This window comes from Bremia lactucae, linkage group LG3, assembly GCF_004359215.1.
Source record: "Bremia lactucae strain SF5 linkage group LG3, whole genome shotgun sequence".
Classification (NCBI taxonomy): domain Eukaryota; phylum Oomycota; class Peronosporomycetes; order Peronosporales; family Peronosporaceae; genus Bremia; species Bremia lactucae.
Genome location: NC_090612.1, coordinates 4,256,072 through 4,276,460, shown reverse-complemented (window position 1 = coordinate 4,276,460; position 20,389 = coordinate 4,256,072). Strand labels below are relative to the sequence as shown.

Here is a 20,389-nt window from a genome sequence, read left to right as displayed (position 1 = left end):
TTGTTAAACCCATTAGTTCAATAGAACTAAGTGACTCTCTGAGTCTGAAAGTCTTCCTCTTACTTTAGGAGCGAGGTAGCTCCGCTACACCTGGTAGCACTAGTAGTCAATCTACGCCTGAGTCGTTACAAGACTAATTTCTCACGGAAATGGAAGAGGTTCCAGAATTGTCAGAAGCACATCGCGCCGCTTATGACAAGCTCAAAACCTTATTCGGGCTTGAGCACGTGGAATTTATTATCTTCCAGGGACCAGAGGTCCTGCTTGCAAGGCTTGAAGCCTTCATGCGGTACGGAGCCTTCCTGATCGGTCAGGTACAGGACCATTTAGCGGGATCTATGCCAACCCTGTACATCTCTGTACCTGACTTAGAGCCGAGGGCTCGTCCTCTAACTGTAAATTTGAAGACATTTGAAGGAAAAGAGGGAGAAAATCTCCCTTTTGGATTAAGCAGATGGAAATGTCCATTGTCTCCGCCTTGTACTTAACGGAACGGCAAAAGGTGGCTATTGCCATTTTAAACTTGGAGGTAGAGCCATGGAGTGGGCACTCTCGTGCAGCACGTCCATAAATGACACTTTTTCCTCATGGGATTCGCTGAAACATCAAATGACCAGCATGTCTGCACCGCCTGATCAGCTGATCAGGCTTTTCGCATGCGAGCACGGCTCCTAGCGACTCGACAGGGTAGTATTACCCTAGGGGACTTTGTCCAGGAGTTGAGAGCTCTCATTGCATCTATGAGTCAAGACCCGATGCAAGAAGCAACTGCAGTGACCATCTTTATGAGGGGTCGCAATGAGGGCGTTGCCCGGACGGAATTGTTCCAATCTGATCCGGCTACGTTCGAAGAGGCAGTTGCCATAGCGCTACGCACCGAGTCTGACTTTAAGTCTGCTCGCGTTAGCACGCCTGTCTACCGAACAAGATCTTCGAGCACATGGGTTCCGTCTAATAGAGCGGAATCTATGGATTTAAGCCTCGTTGGGGAAGGAGAAGAGGCTCTTCAAGCTGTGGAACAGCATAAGACCATCCGTCGATGTTATATGTGCGGAAATACGAAACATTAACACCCTGCCTGCCCTCTTCGAATTTCGCGTAAAGCTCGAAAGAGCTCCAACTCCGACCTATACCAGAGATCTGGTACGGTGCGGGAAAACGTCGATACCCAGTAGATGCGGGGCGGCCTACTGGGGAAGACCTAGGCTCTGTTGAACCTCAAGGAGGTGAGAATAAGAACCTGGCCCCAATTAGCTCGGTGCTCAATGGCACGGGGCGAGAGTACAAGCCTGGCTTGTAAAGGGCTTTGGTAAGCCGTGGTCAATTTTAATTGACTCAGGAGTGTCTTGCAATTATGCTCGACGCCTTTCCCTTGAAGGAAGTCAATAATACGTTGAGGCGCTTAGAGCGCATGAAGGTGATACAATGACTGTTCGCTCATCGACTGGGACTCGTGCCACTGTTCCCAAAATTCCATTGAACTTAGGTATAAAGTTCCTGGACTTTGACAGTGTGGAACGCTGTCTCGTCCTTGATTTGGATTCGAGATATGATATCATCCTTGGTATGGCCTGATTAGAACACCATGAGCCATGGATCAATTGGAGGTCTAAGACCTTAGGCGTCACGCGCAATAGTCCTAGCAAAGTTGTGGAGAGTCATGAACTCACCTTTGCTAGGCAACAAAAGCGCTATTGGCGCGAATCATTGGATGAGTCTGTCAATGTTTTAGACATTGGCATGTCTGAGTTAATAAACTCTTATGTTAAAAACATTATTTCTGAGCCCGACTTAGCAGAAATAAGTGGAACGGCACGTACTCCGTCGAGTGACTCGTTGTAATAACGATTCACTGATTGCTGAAAGCACTGTTGGCCTAAGGCCGAATCATCAAGGGTGCAGTATCCCTGAGATACGTGGAGTGGCACGTCTAAGTCCTTCGAGTATGGCCGGCCGAAGTGGCACCATACTGAGTGTCAATAGTGACACTATTGGCGGTTCGCCAAGGTATCGTGGGTCAAACCCTCTAATGCACGTGAAGCGAAACGTAAACATTCGCTAGATAAGGAAGTTGAGTTACCTAACTCCTTCTCGGATGTCAAATTATACACCATGTCTTGTATAGAACCAATACAAGCTGGAAAACCCGGGGACGGAATGTCCTGGCCTCTAAGAGGCGTATTGTCTCCACTCCAAGACAGGATGGAGACGAAGCGTGTATACTCTTACAAAGTGATACGAGTGAGCAATTACATACGCCTGTAAATGGCGTAACCGGTAACATTGAGAGGGTAGTTAGCCTTGCGGCAATCCCTCCGTTACATGCTCTTTTTAGAGCTAGACGAAATGTCAATTCATGAGTGCGGCCGAGCTTTAAAGGCTGGTATTTTATCTGAAATTGTGGTCATTTGACCAACAATTGAGTTAACTCATCGTAACTTCTAGACGAAGCTGTCCTGGATGACACAAAGCTGTACTTAATGCGTGAAATGGGTCATCGATCCTTAAAGATCCTACGGATCCCTTTAATTCCTTGATTAAGGAATTCCAAGATGTGGTATGTAATAAACCATCATCTGTTTTACCTCCGGATAGAGGTGTTCGTCATTAAATTGACTTGGTTCCGGGAACCAAATACTGTGTCACAAGACAATGGCCTTTACCAAGGGAGCAGTGTGACGTCATTGACGATTCCTTCCGTGCTAAGCACGAGGCTGGAATGGTACGAGAGAGCAAATCTCCACATTCGACACCGACATTTTATGTCAAAAAGCCAAATGGTAAATGGCGCATTGTACATGCTTATAATAAGCTTAATGCTGTCACTATTCCAGCACAAATCCCCATTCCTAGAAAGAAGGTTCTCCAGAATAATATGGTGGGATGTACAATGCACAGTTCATTGGACTTAGTCGATGGTTACTAACAATTGCTCATGCAAGCTAGCGATATCCCGCTGACAGCGGTTAGCACCCAAGTGGTATGTTATGGGAGTGGCTGGTTATGCCTCAAGGGCTTTCCAACGCCCCGGCAATATTCAATAGTCTAGTGACGCAACTGTTTCGCCCTCATCAAGGTTATGTACAGACTTATATCGATGACATTTTTGTCCATAGTCGTGCGGATCAGGGTCGGTCGGATATGGAAAACCAATTAGACCATTTGCGAGCAGTTCTCGAGTGCATGCGCACAAACAAATTGTATGCCAATGCATCTAAATGCACTTTTGGCGCAGACGACGAGATTCCTATTTTAGGATGCTTCAAAGCGAGGCCTTAGAGCGGATTCCGCTAAGGTAAAAGCCAAATTAGATTGGCTGGTTCTTAAACCAAAAGGATTTGCGTAAGTGGTTGGGTCTCGCCAATTATTTACACAAATATAGCGAAAATTACGCTGATATGGCTAGGCCATTATCTAATCTCCTTAAATAGGATACAGAATGGTGCTGGACTAGCACCGAAAATAATGCTTTTCGAGTAGTTAAGGACAGTCTTAGCCATGCCCCGATTCTGGCACTGCCAAACCGAAATTGGCCTTTCAGTGTAGTCTGTGACGCATCAGATTTTGGCATTGGCAGTGCTCTGTTACAAACAGATGTTGATGGGCGTGAACGTGTTATTGCGTTCGAGTCTAGACAGCTTAAAGCTGCGGAAAAGAACTACCCAGTTCATGACAAAGAGATACTTGCTATGAAGTATGCTCTCGTACAATTCTAGGTTCATCTGCTCGGCTCTAAGCCGTTTGTGATTTATACAGATCACGCGTCATTAAGCACGGCGACTAAGTCGCCCCATCTCTCACAGAGAATGGCCCGATAGCTATCCTTTTTTGCGGAATACAACTTCGAGGTGAAGTTTAAACCCGGCAAGCAGAATGCTTTGGCCGATGCATTATCACGCAGGCGGGATTATGAACTTTCTCATTTAACGACTATCTCGTCGCCTATTCCTGGATTAGTCCGTTCGGCTTACGCCAAGGGTGAACATTGTGTAGCTCTGCTACGAGCTTTAAGGAACTCGGATTCAGGTATTAAATTGCCGGCACGTTTGCGTGCAAGGTTACATCGATTTTCTATCGATAAGAACCTGTTGCTTTATTGCACAGACATCGCGGACCCCCCCCCCTCGTGTCATTGTTCCTCATGATGACGATTAAAAGTACCGAATCCTCTATGAGGCACACGAAACTCTCCTTGGTGGTAATCTCGGTAGAGAAAAGACCTACGGCTCTATAAGCCAGAGTTATTGGTGGTCCAAACTTTATAAATGGAACAGCACATATGTTCGCACATGTGAAACGTGCCAACGGGCTAAACCCTCGGCGCATGCTGCTGCGCCACTGGTGAGTCTTCCCGTCCCATAGGTTGCTGGGAGTTCATTAGTATGGATTTTGATTTTGAATAACCGAAAGATTTAGCCAGTAACTCCAGTATAGCGGTCTTTGTTGACAGCCGGTAACTCCAGTGTAGTGGTCTTTGTTTACCGTTTGAGCAAAATGGATCACTTAGCGGCCGTGGCGGATTCCATTGATGGAGAGGGTACAGCTAAGCTGTTCATCGATCGCGTGGAGGGTATAATGGGGCACACATCGGTTGGAGAACTGTTGATATGGTACATTTACTTTATCAATAAAATACCCTTTTATCTAATTTCAAAATAGTTAATTACTTAAATCCCATTTAATATGGGTAACAAATGTGGTCGCCGCCAGATATAAATCTGGCGGCCAAAATCTATTTTTAATTAGCTAGGGTAAGGTTTTGAGAATTAATAATTAAATAAAGTGCAGTTCCCCTATTGATCTTAAAACGTTAAGTGCCTTCCTTAGGCTTGCGCATTGATCTGTTAGAGATTGAAACCTTTCTAAGGTATATCCTCTTGGGCACTAGTTGCCACTTGGTATACAACCCCCTGAATCCCTTGAACTAGAATTCCTTAAGCTTTAATAGCTTGTACGACTCCCTGATTTGTTAAATCCATTAGTTCAATAGAACTAAGTGACTCTTTGATTCTGAAAGTCTTCCTCTGACTTTAGGAGCGAGGTAGCTCCGCTACAAGCGTAATGGTAGCAACTAGAATTCATATTTAGAAACCTTTATGCAGGCCTTCCGACTTTCTCAATAATTGTGTAATTTCTTTGTTTGATAGCAAGATACTTTCTCAACAAAAAAATTACGAGCGAAAGCCGACAAACCTGAAACATAAAAAAGTTGTGGTTTGCTTGCGCCCATGGCGAGCACAAAAAAGACCACTGCGATTTGCCAATTTGAAAGGTAAGTATGCACTTCCGCAAAAGCTGGCATATGTGAAGTAAATATAAATTCATTTTTAGCTTGACAGCCAAAGACTAACTAATATGCATGCGCAAGAGCACACCTCCGAACCTTGTCGCTTATTATCAGCTCAGCTTCTTTCTCGTGCTCGATTTGCTGCTCTTTCTTTTCGCTCCTCTTATGACTTGCCAATCAAGTGCGGGCTGTAACGGGGTGTATCGTTACACGAAAATAACACTAAAAGGTTGTTAATTAATATGTTATCTAAAAGGTAGATAATATTTGGAGAATATTACTTTATCTAGTAATGTTCAGAAAATTTATTCATAAATAGGTATAGGCCATTATATCGATATATCCCGCAGACTAATCAGCTGTAGAGATAAACAAAAGAAAGAGACAGATAAGATAAGATTTCAATTGCATGTTTAGTATTAGTTCATAATTAAGTCAGAGTTAACAGATGGAAAGAAGAGATACTTAATTATATTGATACAGTTTTCATTTAACCCTCTTTAAGTTAGTTGTCTTAAAGAGTAGTCTTCCTCTGCACGTACTAGTGTACGTGAAGTAACGTAAGACACCACTCTCAACTGAAGCAGTGCGAAGGGGACTTGTACTGAAGCAGTATACAAGTCGTAGTGCCCCGTTACACGGGCGCTCTTGGCTTTTTCTCACCTGTTAAAAACAGTATATATAATAGCGCCAAACGAAACCACGGTTTCTGATGCATTGCACTACTCTCATGTAGCTGGTTAAGGTGTGTGGCTGCTGTAACTCCCTAATGTAATTTAGGGGGTGGGATGGTGTACCAAAGTCCAAAAGGGGATCTAACGACGACTAATTGTTAATTTTGCGATATAGCGGAATAATAAAATATTTAATGTTGTCATTTTATATCTTTATATTTTATCTAATTAAAACAAACAGATGCCTTTTGGTATAGCCACACACCCCTCCCTCCCGAGGTGTCCCTATACTGGTTCCCTAAAATATACTTGACATTGATAAAAATATATTTGGACGTGAGGAAAGGACAAATATGACCTGGTTGCTGGTCACAAAGTAATACAATATTATCTTCGCAAGAAAGATTCACAGCAGATCAGAAATCCACATGACTATTCGAATGGCTTCGGACAAGCCCTGGGAATACTTTAACGACGAACCGTTCAGACAATAGCTGCTTGAACTTTGAACGCGAAGCCAATTTTACTTCTTTCCCGTCTGTATGTCGTTATTGAATAAAAACTAGAATTATTTTCATTCACTTGCCCTTTTGGTATTTGATACATCACAGCCCTAGATTACATTACATGAGAGTTGTGATTGCCCGTGGGCACATCAGAAATTGTGTTTTCGTTCGGCGATATTAAATGTACTGTTTTCAACAGGTGAGAAAATGCCAAGAGCGTCCGCACTTAATTGGAAAGTCATAAAAAGAGTGAGTAGATAGAACAGCAAATCGAGTACGAGGGAGAACTTAAGCTGGAAATAGGCGACAAGGGTTGGAGGTGCGCTCTTGCGCAGGCATATTAGTCAGTCTTAGGAGGTTGAGCTAACGATGCTTTACTTTTGAGGAAGTGCATTGCTTACCTTTGAAACTTAGTGCCCTTGTTTTTTTGTACCCACCATTAGCACAAGCAAGCCACAATTTCCTTATGTTTCAGGCTTGTCGGCTTTCGCTGGTGATTTCTATGTTAAAAAAGTATCTTGCTATTAAACAAAGAAATTGTACAATTATTGAAAAGTCTTTTTGCTGGCCTTTTGAGCTACTGAGTTGGAAAGGCCTGCATAAAGGTTTCTCAATATGAATTCTAGTTATCAACAAGTTGCTACCATTACGCTACTCTCATAAATACAGAAATATATAATTAAGGCGTTTGGCTATATCGGTTATTATCTATAATTTAGGAACCAAAACGCCGGAAGGGCTCCCTAATTTTTTACTTTTCTACGACTTTCTTTGATGGAAAATAATATTTATGATTTCACTTATAGGAAACTATATTTTGTAATGCCATTAAGTCACAGCCTATTTAACTCGCGTCGAGCTATTAAATGATTTCATTAAGTAAAAAAAAATTAAATATCTAAAAAGTTAAATACTTCTTTTCTCAAAAATGTAGTCGTATTCATGTGATAGCGGCAACTGTTGTGGCTTTCGACGCTCGCGCTCCGTGGCAAAGAATCCATTGCTATCAAGTAAGAAGAGTAATTCGCGCGCTTCCGAGTGTTGCAACACATTATAGAAAGCTTCAAAGCGATGGAAAAAGTCCTGGTCAAGCCGTGAAATCGAGTCCCGCGAAAGTTCCGTCGTACGGTCGTACAGCAAAATGGACTCGACTAAGTTCCAACAGCAACTTAAGAGCTCATCAAGTGCGGACGCCACGGTCTTTGAATACACAAAGCAACTTTTAACAATACTTGCAACAAATGTTTCATGAACGCGCTGAACACGGTCGAAATCTTGCGCCGTTTGGATCTGGCCCACGAACTGATCGAATTTGCCTTGAATTACAAACACGTGAAAGTACAGCTCCAGTGTGCGGACCACAAAGCTCATCCGAAGGCGCAAGGCACCAACGGCAAATAAAGCATCGAAACCCACCGTCGACTTGGCACGCAGAGACAAGTGTTTCCACGCCAATTCCAGTGCATATGCCACGCGCTTAAGCCGAAAACAAAATTGGAAAAGATGACGATACGAGCGCAAGAGCTCCGGTGTCACGAGCAATTGAAGTGGCCAGTGCACTGTACAATGCAACGTTAAGGACTGCCACAATATTCGTGGTGTCGTGACTGAAGAATCTTTGTCAATTGTATCAACATCTTCTTTCGTAGGCCAACTCGTGGTGGCTGGATACTTTTGCAAGTGCCAGCTTGTCAGTAAAACGAGGGACGACATTCCAAGGCCAATAAAGTAATTTCCCGTAATCGCATGTAATTTGAGCACTTGCTGAAGATCAAAAGGCACTTTTAGCAAAACAACATTATTCACAAGAACGACCATCATTCGTTTCAACACGAGTTGCTTCGACGACGGTAGGATTGTTTCTTGACAAACGTATTGGATCCGAATGCAAAGATTCTGTGGTTTCTCGTTGGTACTTGATAGTGTCACTACTGGGGACGCGACGACAGTATTGTCACCTCCATTGGAAGGTTTTATTTGCGCCATCACACGCATTTTTGTCAATGTTTCAGGCTGTATTGCCAAGTCGACCGTCACATAGACAGCATCTGGATCTTGAAGCTCCAGCGAGCCATTAACAAAAGTCGCAGGGCCTAGACTTCCTTCGTTTCGCAAGATAAGCGACACATGATGACTCGCACAGGGCTCTGCTTTGTGATCCCAATACAGTGAAAAGTCCGATGAAAACAACAATTTGTTTACTTGAGCATGCCGCCACCAAAGCGAACCGCTCGGTAGCGTTTCCAATTCTTCACAATTCGAGTCTTTCGTCGTCACGGATAAACATTGACCATTCCTACTTGGTGCCATATTAAAGAGAATCACATGATCGATCGATTTAAAATTTGGCAACGCAAACGTTTGCAATGGAAGCTTTACAAAAACAACAAGATCCAATTCGACCATTCAGTACAGTATTTGATTTCAAAAATTATATCTCATTCCAACAACAAACCTCCATGTGAAACGCGCGACTCCAGTTGTCATCTTTGGGCACACATTCGTCGATAATGTCCTGCCAGATCCTGTAATTCACATCATCTTCCGATCGAGTCGTTGGGGGCACAAGCATTCGTTGAAAACTCCGTTCAATAAACGTCTGAAACACTTCCCCACGCGACAGGAGAAAGAAATCTTTAAGGACCATGCAATACTCGACAAAGTTCATTTTGACGACAATTTCTTCATGCAGTCGACTTGCAACGTACTGACGTACTTGACGCACTTCATGTTCCAATATTAGAGCATCAAATATGGGCCGTAATGCAAGATCGGACATGGTTTTGATGATCTTTTGGACTTCGTCGGGAGTAAATTGATCTGCTTGCGTCAAAATGTGTACGGCCTTGCCAATTTCAAAGACATTCTCAACTACCGACGTTGATACGTACTCGATTGGAACGGCATTTAAATTAATAACAAAGTGCTCGTGCCACAACGTTGTCGTCATTGTCTTGTTTGTGGGGTTTGTTTCGACTTTTTGAATGAAAAATTCAGCATACGGATCAAGAAGTTCCCCATAAATCATCCATGCCATCATTTGCTTTAAAAAGACGCTGAGCAATAGAGTGGTTACACGACATACGCGGTAGAAAGTTACAGAAAAAAGTATACCGTGGGCTTACCGATGGCACGTGTAGAGCAGCGTTTGCATGCACTTGGCAACGCGTGGAAATCCAGAATTGGTATTTTGATGCACGATACTTAATAACGCTGCTCCTTTCACACACGTGGATGCTTTTTTTCCTTCTGTGAGCCGCTTGACGAGTGTACACACTTCCGGTAAAATCTCTCGAAATTCTTCAAGCTCAAAAATGAGATTGGAGACTGGAAAGACGGCATTATGTTGCAATAATTTGGCCTCGACTGCAACCACGTCATCCATGTAGCGTTGCAAGAGCGTTTCAATGCCCTGTGCCAATGCCCGCAAATACACGCTTGGATACTTGGACGCGCGACTTACAAACTCATCTAGCGTGGCAAAGGCAAATCCAAGACATAGGAGGCGGTCAAGTACAGTGCGTTGCGACGATGATAGAAAAGTTGCGTCTTTTCGGACGAAAAAGCCATCGTCACGGCGTTCAATGACGTCGCCCGTGTGCCCAAGCAGGGCAACGAAGAGCTCGTGGTGCATGGTTCGAATTGAAACACATATTAGCCAATCCCAAAGCGTGTCGAACTATTCTTTGTCGTTTGATTCAAGAAAAATTAAAAAAAATTAAGAGATTGTTTTTTTTTTAATTGAAAACGTATTTTACTTGATAGGCTTCCTCCCCCTTGGATCCAGAACAAAACAAATCGAGGTTTGCTACTACCATGTCGAGGTGAGCGTTACAGCGATCTTTCTCGCTAGCATGTGCCCATCTTTCAACGCCTATTGCATAAAAGTCTAGTACAGCTATTGACTGGTATTTTTTTCTCTGTTTGTTTCCTTGTACTCGTGCAGCTATGACCGCGCGATTACAGTGTTTTCACCCGACGGGCACTTGTTCCAAGTTGAATACGCCATGGAAGCCGTCAAGAAGGCAAGTATTGTATTGTTTACAAGTACCACGTTCGTTGCACTAATATATTCTATCTAGGGCGCAGTAGTCGTTGGGGTACGTGGCAAGAACGCGGTCGTGTTAGCCGTCGAACGCAAGGAGACTGCTAAATTGCAAGATCCTCGTACCGTGCGCAAGATCTGCAAAGTCGACGACCATATTTCCATTGCATTTGCTGGTCTTACGGCCGATGCGCGAGTGCTTGTGAATAAAGCACGGCTGGAATGCCAGAGCTACCGCCTTACGGTCGAAGACGCGCCATCGGTCGAATACGTGGCGCGCTACGTTGCACGCGTCCAGCAAAAATACACGCAACGAGGTGGTGTCCGACCCTTTGGGATTTCAATGCTCCTTGCGGGATGCAATGGCCAAGGCGTTCCTCAATTGTACCAGACGGACTCGTCCGGGACATTTTCCGCCTGGAAAGCCAATGCCACGGGCCGCAATTCGACAAATATTCGTGAATTTCTTGAGAAAAATTACATTGAAAATGCTTCGGAAGAAGACGCGATTTCATTGGCGATTAAAGCGCTTTTGGAAGTCGTGGAAGCTGGGAGTAAAAACATTGAAATTGTTGTCGTCCGAATGGACGGAAAAGTGACGGTACGGAGACTAGTTTGTATTGCATGAATTGTACCAATGTATTGTATCATACATAGCCATTGGAAGACAGTCAAGTGAATGAATGGTGCAATCAAATTGAAGCGGAAAAGGAAGCAGCTCGTCAAGCTAGTAGCGAGTCCAAGTCGTCGGTGTAGACAAGAAACGAGAGTTTAGACAACAAGGAAGACGTTAAACGCCATGAGGATGGAATCAATTCACATTCATTTTTGCAGCTTTTGCAATTATCGTTTGAGCTTGTTATCATTCGACATATCTTTCATCGATGCCGTGAGTAAAGCGACGGCGTTAGATTGTCTCGCGTTCGTAAATGGCCCAGCGACGATTGTGCTCCTGTCCTTCTCCCGGGTCCACGTTCATTTCTGTACAGCCACCATCGGCACAGCCACAAACGTGCGACTTTGAGTCTTTACACGGACGCGTGCATCCTTCATCATTTCCATCCAAGTCGGCAATATTCACAGGAAGCTTGTTAAATGCAAACGCATGGCCTTCATTTGCAACGCGAGCAATGGCAAAGTATCGTTTGTTCTTTTCTTTTGCAAGGAAGAGCGCGAGGTTATAATTCGCACCGCTCGTTCCACCAGCGTACACGCGGTCATTTCCAAGCAAGTCCTCGGCACGGGTACACCCCAAGAAGCGAGTCCGTTCCTTTGAAATGTCCTTTTCCGTGGCGGCCGCGGCCGACAATCGTGCCGTCTTGACAGCAGTCGTTGGCTCGACATTCGGCTGTTTCTTGACTTTAAAAATGCGTACAATCCAGTGCTCCGACGTAAACGCTTCTTCCATGTGCGTCAACTGGATATTCTTGACTCCCACCTCGGCATTTCGCGCCCGATCAAAGCCAGGAGGGTGTTGATAATCCGTCATGACTTCTCCAAAGCGGTAGTAGCATAGCTTGTATGCAAGACAATTGTGCAGGATTTTAGAGCCACCGGGACCAATGTCAAAAGACCCGGACACGGAGTAATAGTCACGCTCGGCGGGCATGTCGTTCGGATATACGCCCGATCCAATGCGTACGGGCCAGAGAAACTTATTTATATCATCGGACCCATAGCCCGTTACGCCACCAAAAATCACAAGCACATAGTCGACATCGAGACTTTGTAAAATCGGATACGCGTCTTCTTCCGTTGACGCAAGGGCACGGCCGACCGTGGCAATATGCGTGTTGTTCCACGTATTATTGTCGACAATGACTGTACGATTGGCCATGGCCGACATTTGATACCCATAGTCCCACCACGCCATGATCTTGGCATTTGCGTCCGTGTTCTGACGTAACCAAAAGTACGCTTCCCGATAATCATCAAAATTCACACGCTCCCCCGTTTGCGTCCGACCTGCTTCAATGACAATACTTGGAGACGAATACGCCATGGACGACACGTACGTTGCGTGGAACGAGTAACTTAGCATCATCATCAAGAGACCTCCAACGACACTCAAAGCCACGAGTTTGTGGACCGATTGGACGCCGTCTAGTGACACGACAAACGTCGATGGACGAGCGAGGACACCCATGAATTTACAAAGTGTTGAGGAGATGCCCACGGCACCAAGAATACAAGCAATGGGCGCAAGCGTCAACATGAGCCGCACCATGACGCCCGCAAAGTACCACGACACGGTTCCATAGAGAATGACAAAAATCCCTCCATCGGTCAAGTTTTGGAAGAGAAAATAAAGACCTACCGGTGCAAATGGAACGAGAATGTGCAAGTCGAAAAAGTACGACGTCCAGGTCGTGGGCTGATGTTCACTTACCGAGGCAATGATTGGAATGTACTTGGACGCGTACGTGGGATCCAAGAGCGTGAGACTACGTCCTGTCCATTGGACTTTGCCCATGAGTTGGAGCACAACGAGAGCCAATGCGAATCCCGAGACAACGATACTAGCCCCACCCAAGACAAGGCGACGGAACGACGCTGCTGAGATGTACGTGCGGAGCCAATGGACAAAGCCATAGACTTGGAGCAGCACAAAGACACCATGCGAGCCAGCACACTCGGCTTGTTTAATGACATTGAACCCCACGAACGGCACTTGCATGGCCATGAGACTCCCGAGTGTATAGAACGTCGAGTACGCAATGTACAGACGTGGCGAGTACCGACCCGCAACGATCATTACGAGGACGTAGATGGGAATCATATTGATAATAAACACGTACCCTCCCCACGCCGCGACCATGTAAAAGTACGCAAGTGCACACGCCGCAGCCCAGAACATGGACCCCGTGTGCACCGCTTTGATCCAGAGGTAAAAGACGAAAAGGAGTGCAAAGATAGCAACGCCTTCATTATCGTACGATCCACCGACGGATCGAGAAATGTAGGACGGTACAATGCCTGTGAACGCAGCGGCGAGTAAACCAGCACTTGAGCGCTTGGTGACTTCTTTTGTGAGTAGAAAACTCGCAATGGCCGTGTTTGCGGCAAAAAGGGGTGCGAGAAAGACACATGTATTGCGCACGTTGATGGAAATGTTCAAGAGATTGAGGACCCAATAGACGAGCGCAGCAGTGTACATGAGACCGGGGTAGATGGTCCCACCAATGATACGACCCAAGGGGTACCATGCTCGATCATCAAACCAATCAAGGAATTCCAGGAATCCTTCCGATGCCAAATACTTGGTAGTCCGAAAATTGAAATACGGATCGAATTCATGAATCACCTAGGCAATAAATGGACAATGTAGCCATGACGAAGACAATAACAATTTTTAATTCTTGACATTGAAAGAAAATGTCAAGATGCAAATAGGTACATACCGACTCGTACCGCACGACAGCAAAAAGGCGAACGGCAAACGACATGAGGCAAATCATGGCCAGGATGACGTACTTTGCGACAGGAGCGAGCGTGTTTTCGTCATCCTCGGCGTCGCGAGGATCGTCCAAATCCACGCCAAAGACGAAACGTGTTGAATCGATCAGCTTCTTGGGTACTGGTTTTGTCTTCAGTGGCTCGTGGTCGAAATCGGGCAAGGAGGTGACGACCTTTTTTGCCTTCGACTTTGGCGCCATGGCTATTGTAGAGGACTACGGGTTTGACACGTTGCACGCTGTCAACGCAAAGATTGATTTACGAGTCGTACTTACTGACATTGAAAGTGTACGGTAATACGAACTTAAACTAGATCTAACCAATTCGTAACGGTGATTCGTCGAAAAGAGATTGCTCGTTAGCTGATTGGTGTAAAACTAAGCCTATGGATGGGTGGCTCCCAAAGCAATGAAAGTACGATTCCCCAACGTCAATCGCTCTCCATTTGCTACTGTCCGAAGCTATTCAAGAAGAAGGTAAGCGTTTTTCTATATGCTGTGAAGGCGAAGCATTGTGCCGAAGTAGGGTGAAGCATATTGCTTTACCTTTGCATCAAGAGGTCCTTTTTGAAGAGCAGCAGTAGACGCTAATCCAAAGCACACCCTTCGAGCGCCACTGTTGCGATCGAAAACGAAAATTATTCGGACTGACGCGACTATTATTGTGTATCGATGGCAGTTTGCAACCATGGCTAACCTCACGTACTCCCACCCACGCACTTACGGCAAAGACTCTCGTCACTGCCGCGTGTGCAAGACCACGCGTGGTCTGATCCGCAAGTACCACCTCAACATGTGTCGTCGCTGTTTCCGTGAGCGTGCGACGGACATTGGCTTTGTGAAGGTATCCAAGGCTGTCAATTGCCAACTAAGGTATTCGTCGCACGACTAATGTGACTTGCGTGTTGTATAGTACCGGTAAATATATTATTGGCCAACCCCTGGCAGGACGGTGGGCATGCTCAGTCGTGATGCCGAAGCATGCGTTTGCACTTGCAATAAAAGGGATTTTTAGATACGCGGAAGGACACATAATTTTAGCTCATTCGTGAATCCTTGAGGGGAAATTGGCTGCGAAGTCTGCTTCTTTTTATCTTCTGGGTAATCGAATGAAGCTAAATTGCGAAAAAAGGAAAAAGTTATACTATTTCAGAATATTTTCGATTAATGCGTCTTACCGAGCACTCTAATAATTCGACTTGGAAAGGACGTGCCGAATCTGTCTGGTCCATGACTTCGGACTAATTGAAACAGGCTGCCTAGTTTCAAACATAGGATTTCGTGCTTGCTCTTATTTTAGGAACTATGATGTGTCGGTAAGATGGTAAGTATCCCGATGCTATTTAAATTGTGGATATTTATTGTCCAGTGGCAACGAAAAGTTTTATCGTGATGGTCTCGGGAACTTGATCTTTTTCAATTATTTTAATCAAGTCACTTTACGTTTTCGTTACATTTAAGCTTACTAGTTAAACTATTCATCTATCCACATATATCTTCAGCTTTTAACCGAAGATAATTGATACTAAAGGTCTATAGAAGTCATGCAAATTATAAAGTAGCGGAAATATCGCTACTAGATTTAAGTTTCGTTAATATAACAGTAGCCTTGTTTAATAGCGGGGTTCACAGTCGGTTTTTAAGGAGGATCAGCAAGTTGACAATAATTCTGGGCAAGTTAATAATGATCAAAAAAGTAAAAAATTAATGTCTCAGGTCCACCTCACCTACAATTAGAGACGTGAATTTGCCGAAAAAAAGCGGCAGACCAAAAGGTATGCCAGACCATGTTGGCTTCTTGGGCAAAGGAGCGGCTCAACCTCCCTAATAGATCACCCAGGCTACAATCAGCAACATCCTCGAAGGGAGTGACCAGTTGAGGCTATGGATCAGACGGAGCTCAATGGAAAATGATTCTGGATTGTCCAACAGTTTCTGTGGAGGAAGCAGTTGCATTCTAGGTCCTTCAGTGCTGGAGTTGTCTGACTGGTGATCTCATCAAGATGAAAGCCAAGAGCTTTGCACAGAACCTATATATTCTAGATTATGCAATTGAATTTCTATTGGCTGGTTGCACAAGTTCCAGCAGCGACACCAGCTACGTTCTCTTCGAATTTGAGGTCCGAGTGGTTCTGCCGACAATGAAGCAATTTGAAGTTGATCTGCCTAGTCTACAGATCATAATCGCCGAAAACAGCCTCTTGAGGTCTAAGATGGATGAAACGGGTAAGCAACTTTTGTTGGGTTTCTTTTGGAATGATACATGGCTGATCAGTATGTCTCCAGAATTGACAAATTCGCAACAGCAAGCTGCGAGAGCTTAAAAAAAGAATAATGTTCGATAAGCGCGTGATTTTTCTCCTCCGTGAAGACGCTCCCTCCCACATTTCAAAGGACCCTTAACTAATCACGTCAATGTTCTCCTCCTTCCGCCCTATGCAACGTCCAAGACTCAGCCCATCGATGCTGATATCATCTCAGCATTCAAGCGCAATCATGCCGCCATCACCTTCAGAATGTCCTGGACCATTACAAGCGTGTAGAGTTTGAGATGTACACAGGGGACTAGTTCTCACCAATGCGTTGGTCAATGGCAGTCTGGGACGAGATCACTCCAGAGGAACAGGAATGGTCGTAATTTCAAAGACAGAGAAGATCTAGAAAATTGGTTTTATTTTTCTTCTTTACTTGACATTACAAAATAAACTGAGCACTGCAATGCTGTTAAAGTAGCTCGCAAATGCAAACTGTTCTCCGCCATGGTTGATTAAATACTAAAGGAATGACTGTGCTTGCTTTTTGTATTTTTTCATATATTTTCGAATAATCGATTGGAAATGCCGCACGAGATTATAAAAAGATGTAATGGGGCTAACCTACAATGATAATATTGCAGGCAATGTACCTCCGATTAATTCACGTACACGACGTGCAAAGATATACTCGAAGCTGCTAAGCGATCGCTTAGCAACAAGACAAAACAAATAGTGCTAAGTTTAAGAAAAGTGAAACTATTTTCAATAGGGTAAAGCTCCTAACAACTAATACCTTTCTTAGTCCTGAGTCTTCTATCAATTAAAACTATGCATATTAGCTCCGCCCATTAGGTCTTAGATCAACTTGTGCAGAGAACTATATCATTAACGCTACAATATTACAATGTGTGGTTGAATATATTAATTGTATCATGAATAAAGATAAAATTCTTTATTTTCTCTGATAGCTAATAATAATTTTATCATGAGCTGACTCGTAATAATAGATGTGCTATATTCCCACTAAGTTGCATTTTTGGGGGTCTGGAGCGAAAGATCGATCTTCGCCCAGAACGTCAATGCCCACATACGTTTGGTGCGCTGGTAACTGTTCGCTTGCCATGATGCAAGCTGTAGAGAGGAAGTCGGTGGCACTGTGATAAAAGGATTCTGACATTGTTTGTAGTGTTATCTTTTTCGTGCTAGCATGATGGACTAACTGTTCTTGTTCTCCATCACCCCTGTCCAATCAGTCACCCATCCACGCACCTGTCCAATCAATCACACAACTGATCCTCAAACGCCTTTCTAAGTCGTCAGCCGTTTCCTCAACTGTAACTTCAACCGTGCCTTTTTCCAACACTCCTCCTCGGCTACGACTTACCGTCCTAACCGAGGCTGATCATCTCACACAGGGCCGCGAGCTTGACTGCGTCCAGCGCCTTCGTCAAAAGATCCGCGAGTTGTTGTTCCGAGCGGACGTACTGCGACACGATGATCCCGCGTCGAGCGAAGTCGCACACGAACTTCGTGCGAACATCGATGTGCTTAGCCTTGAGAGAGGACGCCTCGCCGGCCAGCTGCTTCAGTGCCGCCTGATTGTCGACGTGGAGTACCATCGGTAGCGCCGGCGGCTTACCGATCTCGTTTAGCATCTCCCTGATACCAAGAAGCTCGCGCGCCTGCTCCGATGCAGCGACGAACTCCGCTTCCATCGTCGAGAGCGAGACGCCGCCTTGCTTCTTCGACGTCCAGCTGACCGGCATGCCGTTCAGGCGGATGATGCCGCCAGTCAAGGACTTCCTGTCGCTCTTCTCCGCCGCAAAGTCGGCGTCCGAGTACGCCTCGAGCTGGATCTTGGTGTCGAGGTGCTTCGCTGGTTCCATCCGAAGCTTGTAGTCACGCGTCCCCTTCAGGTACCGCGCGATGCGTTTGGCAAGCTTCATATCGTGGAGTCGCGGCTGATGAGTCTGACGCGTCGCCTTGTGCACGGCGAACGCAATGTCCGGCCGTGTGCAACGCGCGATCCACAGCAGACTGCCGACGAGGGACTGGAACGTCTTGATTGTTGGCGCTCCCTGCACCTTAGTCTCGGTGAGCAGCGCGCTGTCATCTGGTAGCACGTCGTAGCAGTCAGCCCCAATTGGAGCTTTCGTCGGGTTTGCGTCCTCGAGCCCATGCTCACGCAGGAGCTCGCCGATCGCCTCGGCCTGGTCGAGCACGTAGCCGCCACTGTTGTCAATCGTGACATGCATGCCGAGGAACTTGCTAACGGTACCGAGGTCCTTGATCGACAAGCTGCCGAGCTTGACAAAGAATCGGTCGACGGCTGCAGCGTCCGTGCCGGTAGGAAGTAGATCGTCGACGTAGACGCCCACGATAACCAACTGTCCACCCTCGACTTGGTAGTATAGACACATGTCGGAAATACATTGCCGGAAGCCGGCCTCGAGTAGCCGAGCGTGCAGGAGCTGGCTCCAGAGTCGGCCAGCCTGCTTGTTGCCGTACAGGCTCTTTCGTAGCTGCAGCACTACTTCCTTCTTTGTCGCTGCGCCTACCATCTTTAGCGCGTCTTGATCGATTGTCATTGCCTGCGGCACCTGGAGTAGTATCTCCAAGTGCGCTTCCTTGTCAGCCTTGACATACGCGTTGGGGATGTCGCCATGCTTTGCTGGGACACCCCATATCGCCGCAAGCGCCAAGATCACCTTCACGGTCGACATGTCCATGACAGCCGCGAATGTAAGCTGGTAGTCGACCCCAAAAACTTGCTCGTTGCCGCAGGCGACCAGTCGAGCCTTCAGGCGCTCTATCTCACCGTGCGCGTCGGTCTTGGTCTTGAAGACCCACTTCGTGTGCAGAGTGTTGCTGCCCGGAGGTCGCTTGATCAAGCGCCACACGCCATTGTCTTCTAGGGCTTGGAGCTATTCGCGCATGGCCTTTTCCCAGCCTTCACGCTTAGTGCTGCGTAGTGCTTCACCGTAGTTCTTGGGATCGCACTCATACACATGAGCCACCACGCTGTTGTCGCCAGCTGGCTCCTCCTGATCGCCGGCCGCCTGTGCGCGTTTGGTTGCGCCGCGCGTCCGGTGAGCCGCGCGTGTCCACGACTTCGATTTCTTCTTGCCGCTGCGTATCGTCGGCGATGCGGCATCGTCAGCAGCCGGCGACTCTTTGCTTGTTGCCGCTGGCTCCACGGCTCTATCTTCATACTCGAGCGCGCGCTGCAGCTGACCGTTCTGCTCTGCGCTGAGCGTCTCGACGTTGCGCACATGCTGCGTGATCGTGACCTTGTTCTCCTTTTAAAGGAAGACGCGAAAGCCCTTAGTCTCGTCGCTCCGCCCAATGATCACGCCGACTTGTGCGCGCTGCGCGAGCGAGTTCTTGCCTGGATCACGGTAGACCGAGCAGATAGAGCCAAAGGCGACGATGTCGCGCAGATCCGGCACTTGCTTCGTCAGTACCTCGATCGGCGACGCGCGCTTCGCATTCGCGCTCGTTGGGCTGCGGTTGAGGATGTACGCCGCGTACTCAACCGCATCGCCCCAAAACGTCAATGGCAGTCGGCTGGCAAAGATCATGCTGCGCGCCATGTTCAGGATCGTCCTGTGCATGCGCTCGGCCTTGCCGTTTGACGCCTGATTCCTCGCCTCGCTGATCTGCCGCGCGACGCCCGTTCGCTTGCAGAAGAGGTCGACATTCGCGTATTCGCCGCCGCCATCGGTGCGTAGCACGTGGATCTGGCAGTCGAACTGGCGCTCAAAGAACGCGAGGAAGTGCTCAAACTTCTTGGCCGCCTTGTCCTTTGTCGGCGCCAGGAAGACACGACAGTAGTTCGACTTGTGATCGACAAAGTTGACAAGGTAACGGTTTTGCAATCGATCCTTCGGGGTCATCGGACCCTTGAGGTCTGAGCAGATCACCCCGCCAACTCTGTCGATCGGCGAGTTTGATCCAGTGTCCTTCTTCGACTGCAGGTTCCTTGTTTGCTTGCCCTGTGCGCAAGAGATGCACGTCGGGCGCTTGCGATCCGTTAGCACGATGCCGGACGCGGGGTCTCTCGCCATACGCTCGACGGTGTCGTACGCGAGATGCCCAAGCCTTTGGTGGAAGTGCAGCAGCGAGCCGCTTTGAGTGTCCGGCTCGGGTTCTTCCGGAGCTGCCTGG

At 46.6% G+C, this 20,389-nt stretch overlaps 4 protein-coding genes across 4 annotated transcripts; 2 read left to right on the top strand and 2 right to left on the bottom strand.

The window, feature by feature from the left end:
* Positions 1–7,373: 7,373 nt before the first annotated feature.
* CCR75_004207 (uncharacterized protein) lies at positions 7,374–10,183 on the bottom strand (the record flags this gene model as incomplete). Its single annotated transcript, XM_067962294.1, has 3 exons — positions 9,593–10,183; positions 8,923–9,523; positions 7,374–8,840 (listed from the first exon to the last, which is right to left on the bottom strand). The coding sequence occupies exons 1-3, from the start codon at positions 10,099–10,101 to the stop codon at positions 7,374–7,376; spliced, it is 2,577 nt and encodes an 858-aa protein (XP_067817611.1). The 5' UTR covers positions 10,102–10,183.
* Positions 10,184–10,283: 100 nt separating this feature from the next.
* CCR75_004208 (uncharacterized protein) lies at positions 10,284–11,268 on the top strand (the record flags this gene model as incomplete). The annotated part of the gene is made up of 4 exons (XM_067962295.1): positions 10,284–10,291; positions 10,414–10,525; positions 10,550–11,113; positions 11,170–11,268. The coding sequence occupies 4 exons, from the start codon at positions 10,284–10,286 to the stop codon at positions 11,266–11,268; spliced, it is 783 nt and encodes a 260-aa protein (XP_067817491.1).
* Positions 11,269–11,419: 151 nt separating this feature from the next.
* On the bottom strand, positions 11,420–14,168 carry CCR75_004209 (uncharacterized protein; the record flags this gene model as incomplete). Its single annotated transcript, XM_067962296.1, has 2 exons — positions 11,420–13,816; positions 13,914–14,168. 2 exons carry the CDS (start codon positions 14,166–14,168, stop codon positions 11,420–11,422), a joined length of 2,652 nt encoding a protein of 883 aa, XP_067817490.1.
* On the top strand, positions 14,167–15,124 carry CCR75_004210 (uncharacterized protein; the record flags this gene model as incomplete). Its single annotated transcript, XM_067962297.1, has 3 exons — positions 14,167–14,261; positions 14,541–14,811; positions 14,881–15,124. 3 exons carry the CDS (start codon positions 14,167–14,169, stop codon positions 14,887–14,889), a joined length of 375 nt encoding a protein of 124 aa, XP_067817624.1. The 3' UTR covers positions 14,890–15,124.
* Positions 15,125–20,389: the final 5,265 nt, after the last annotated feature.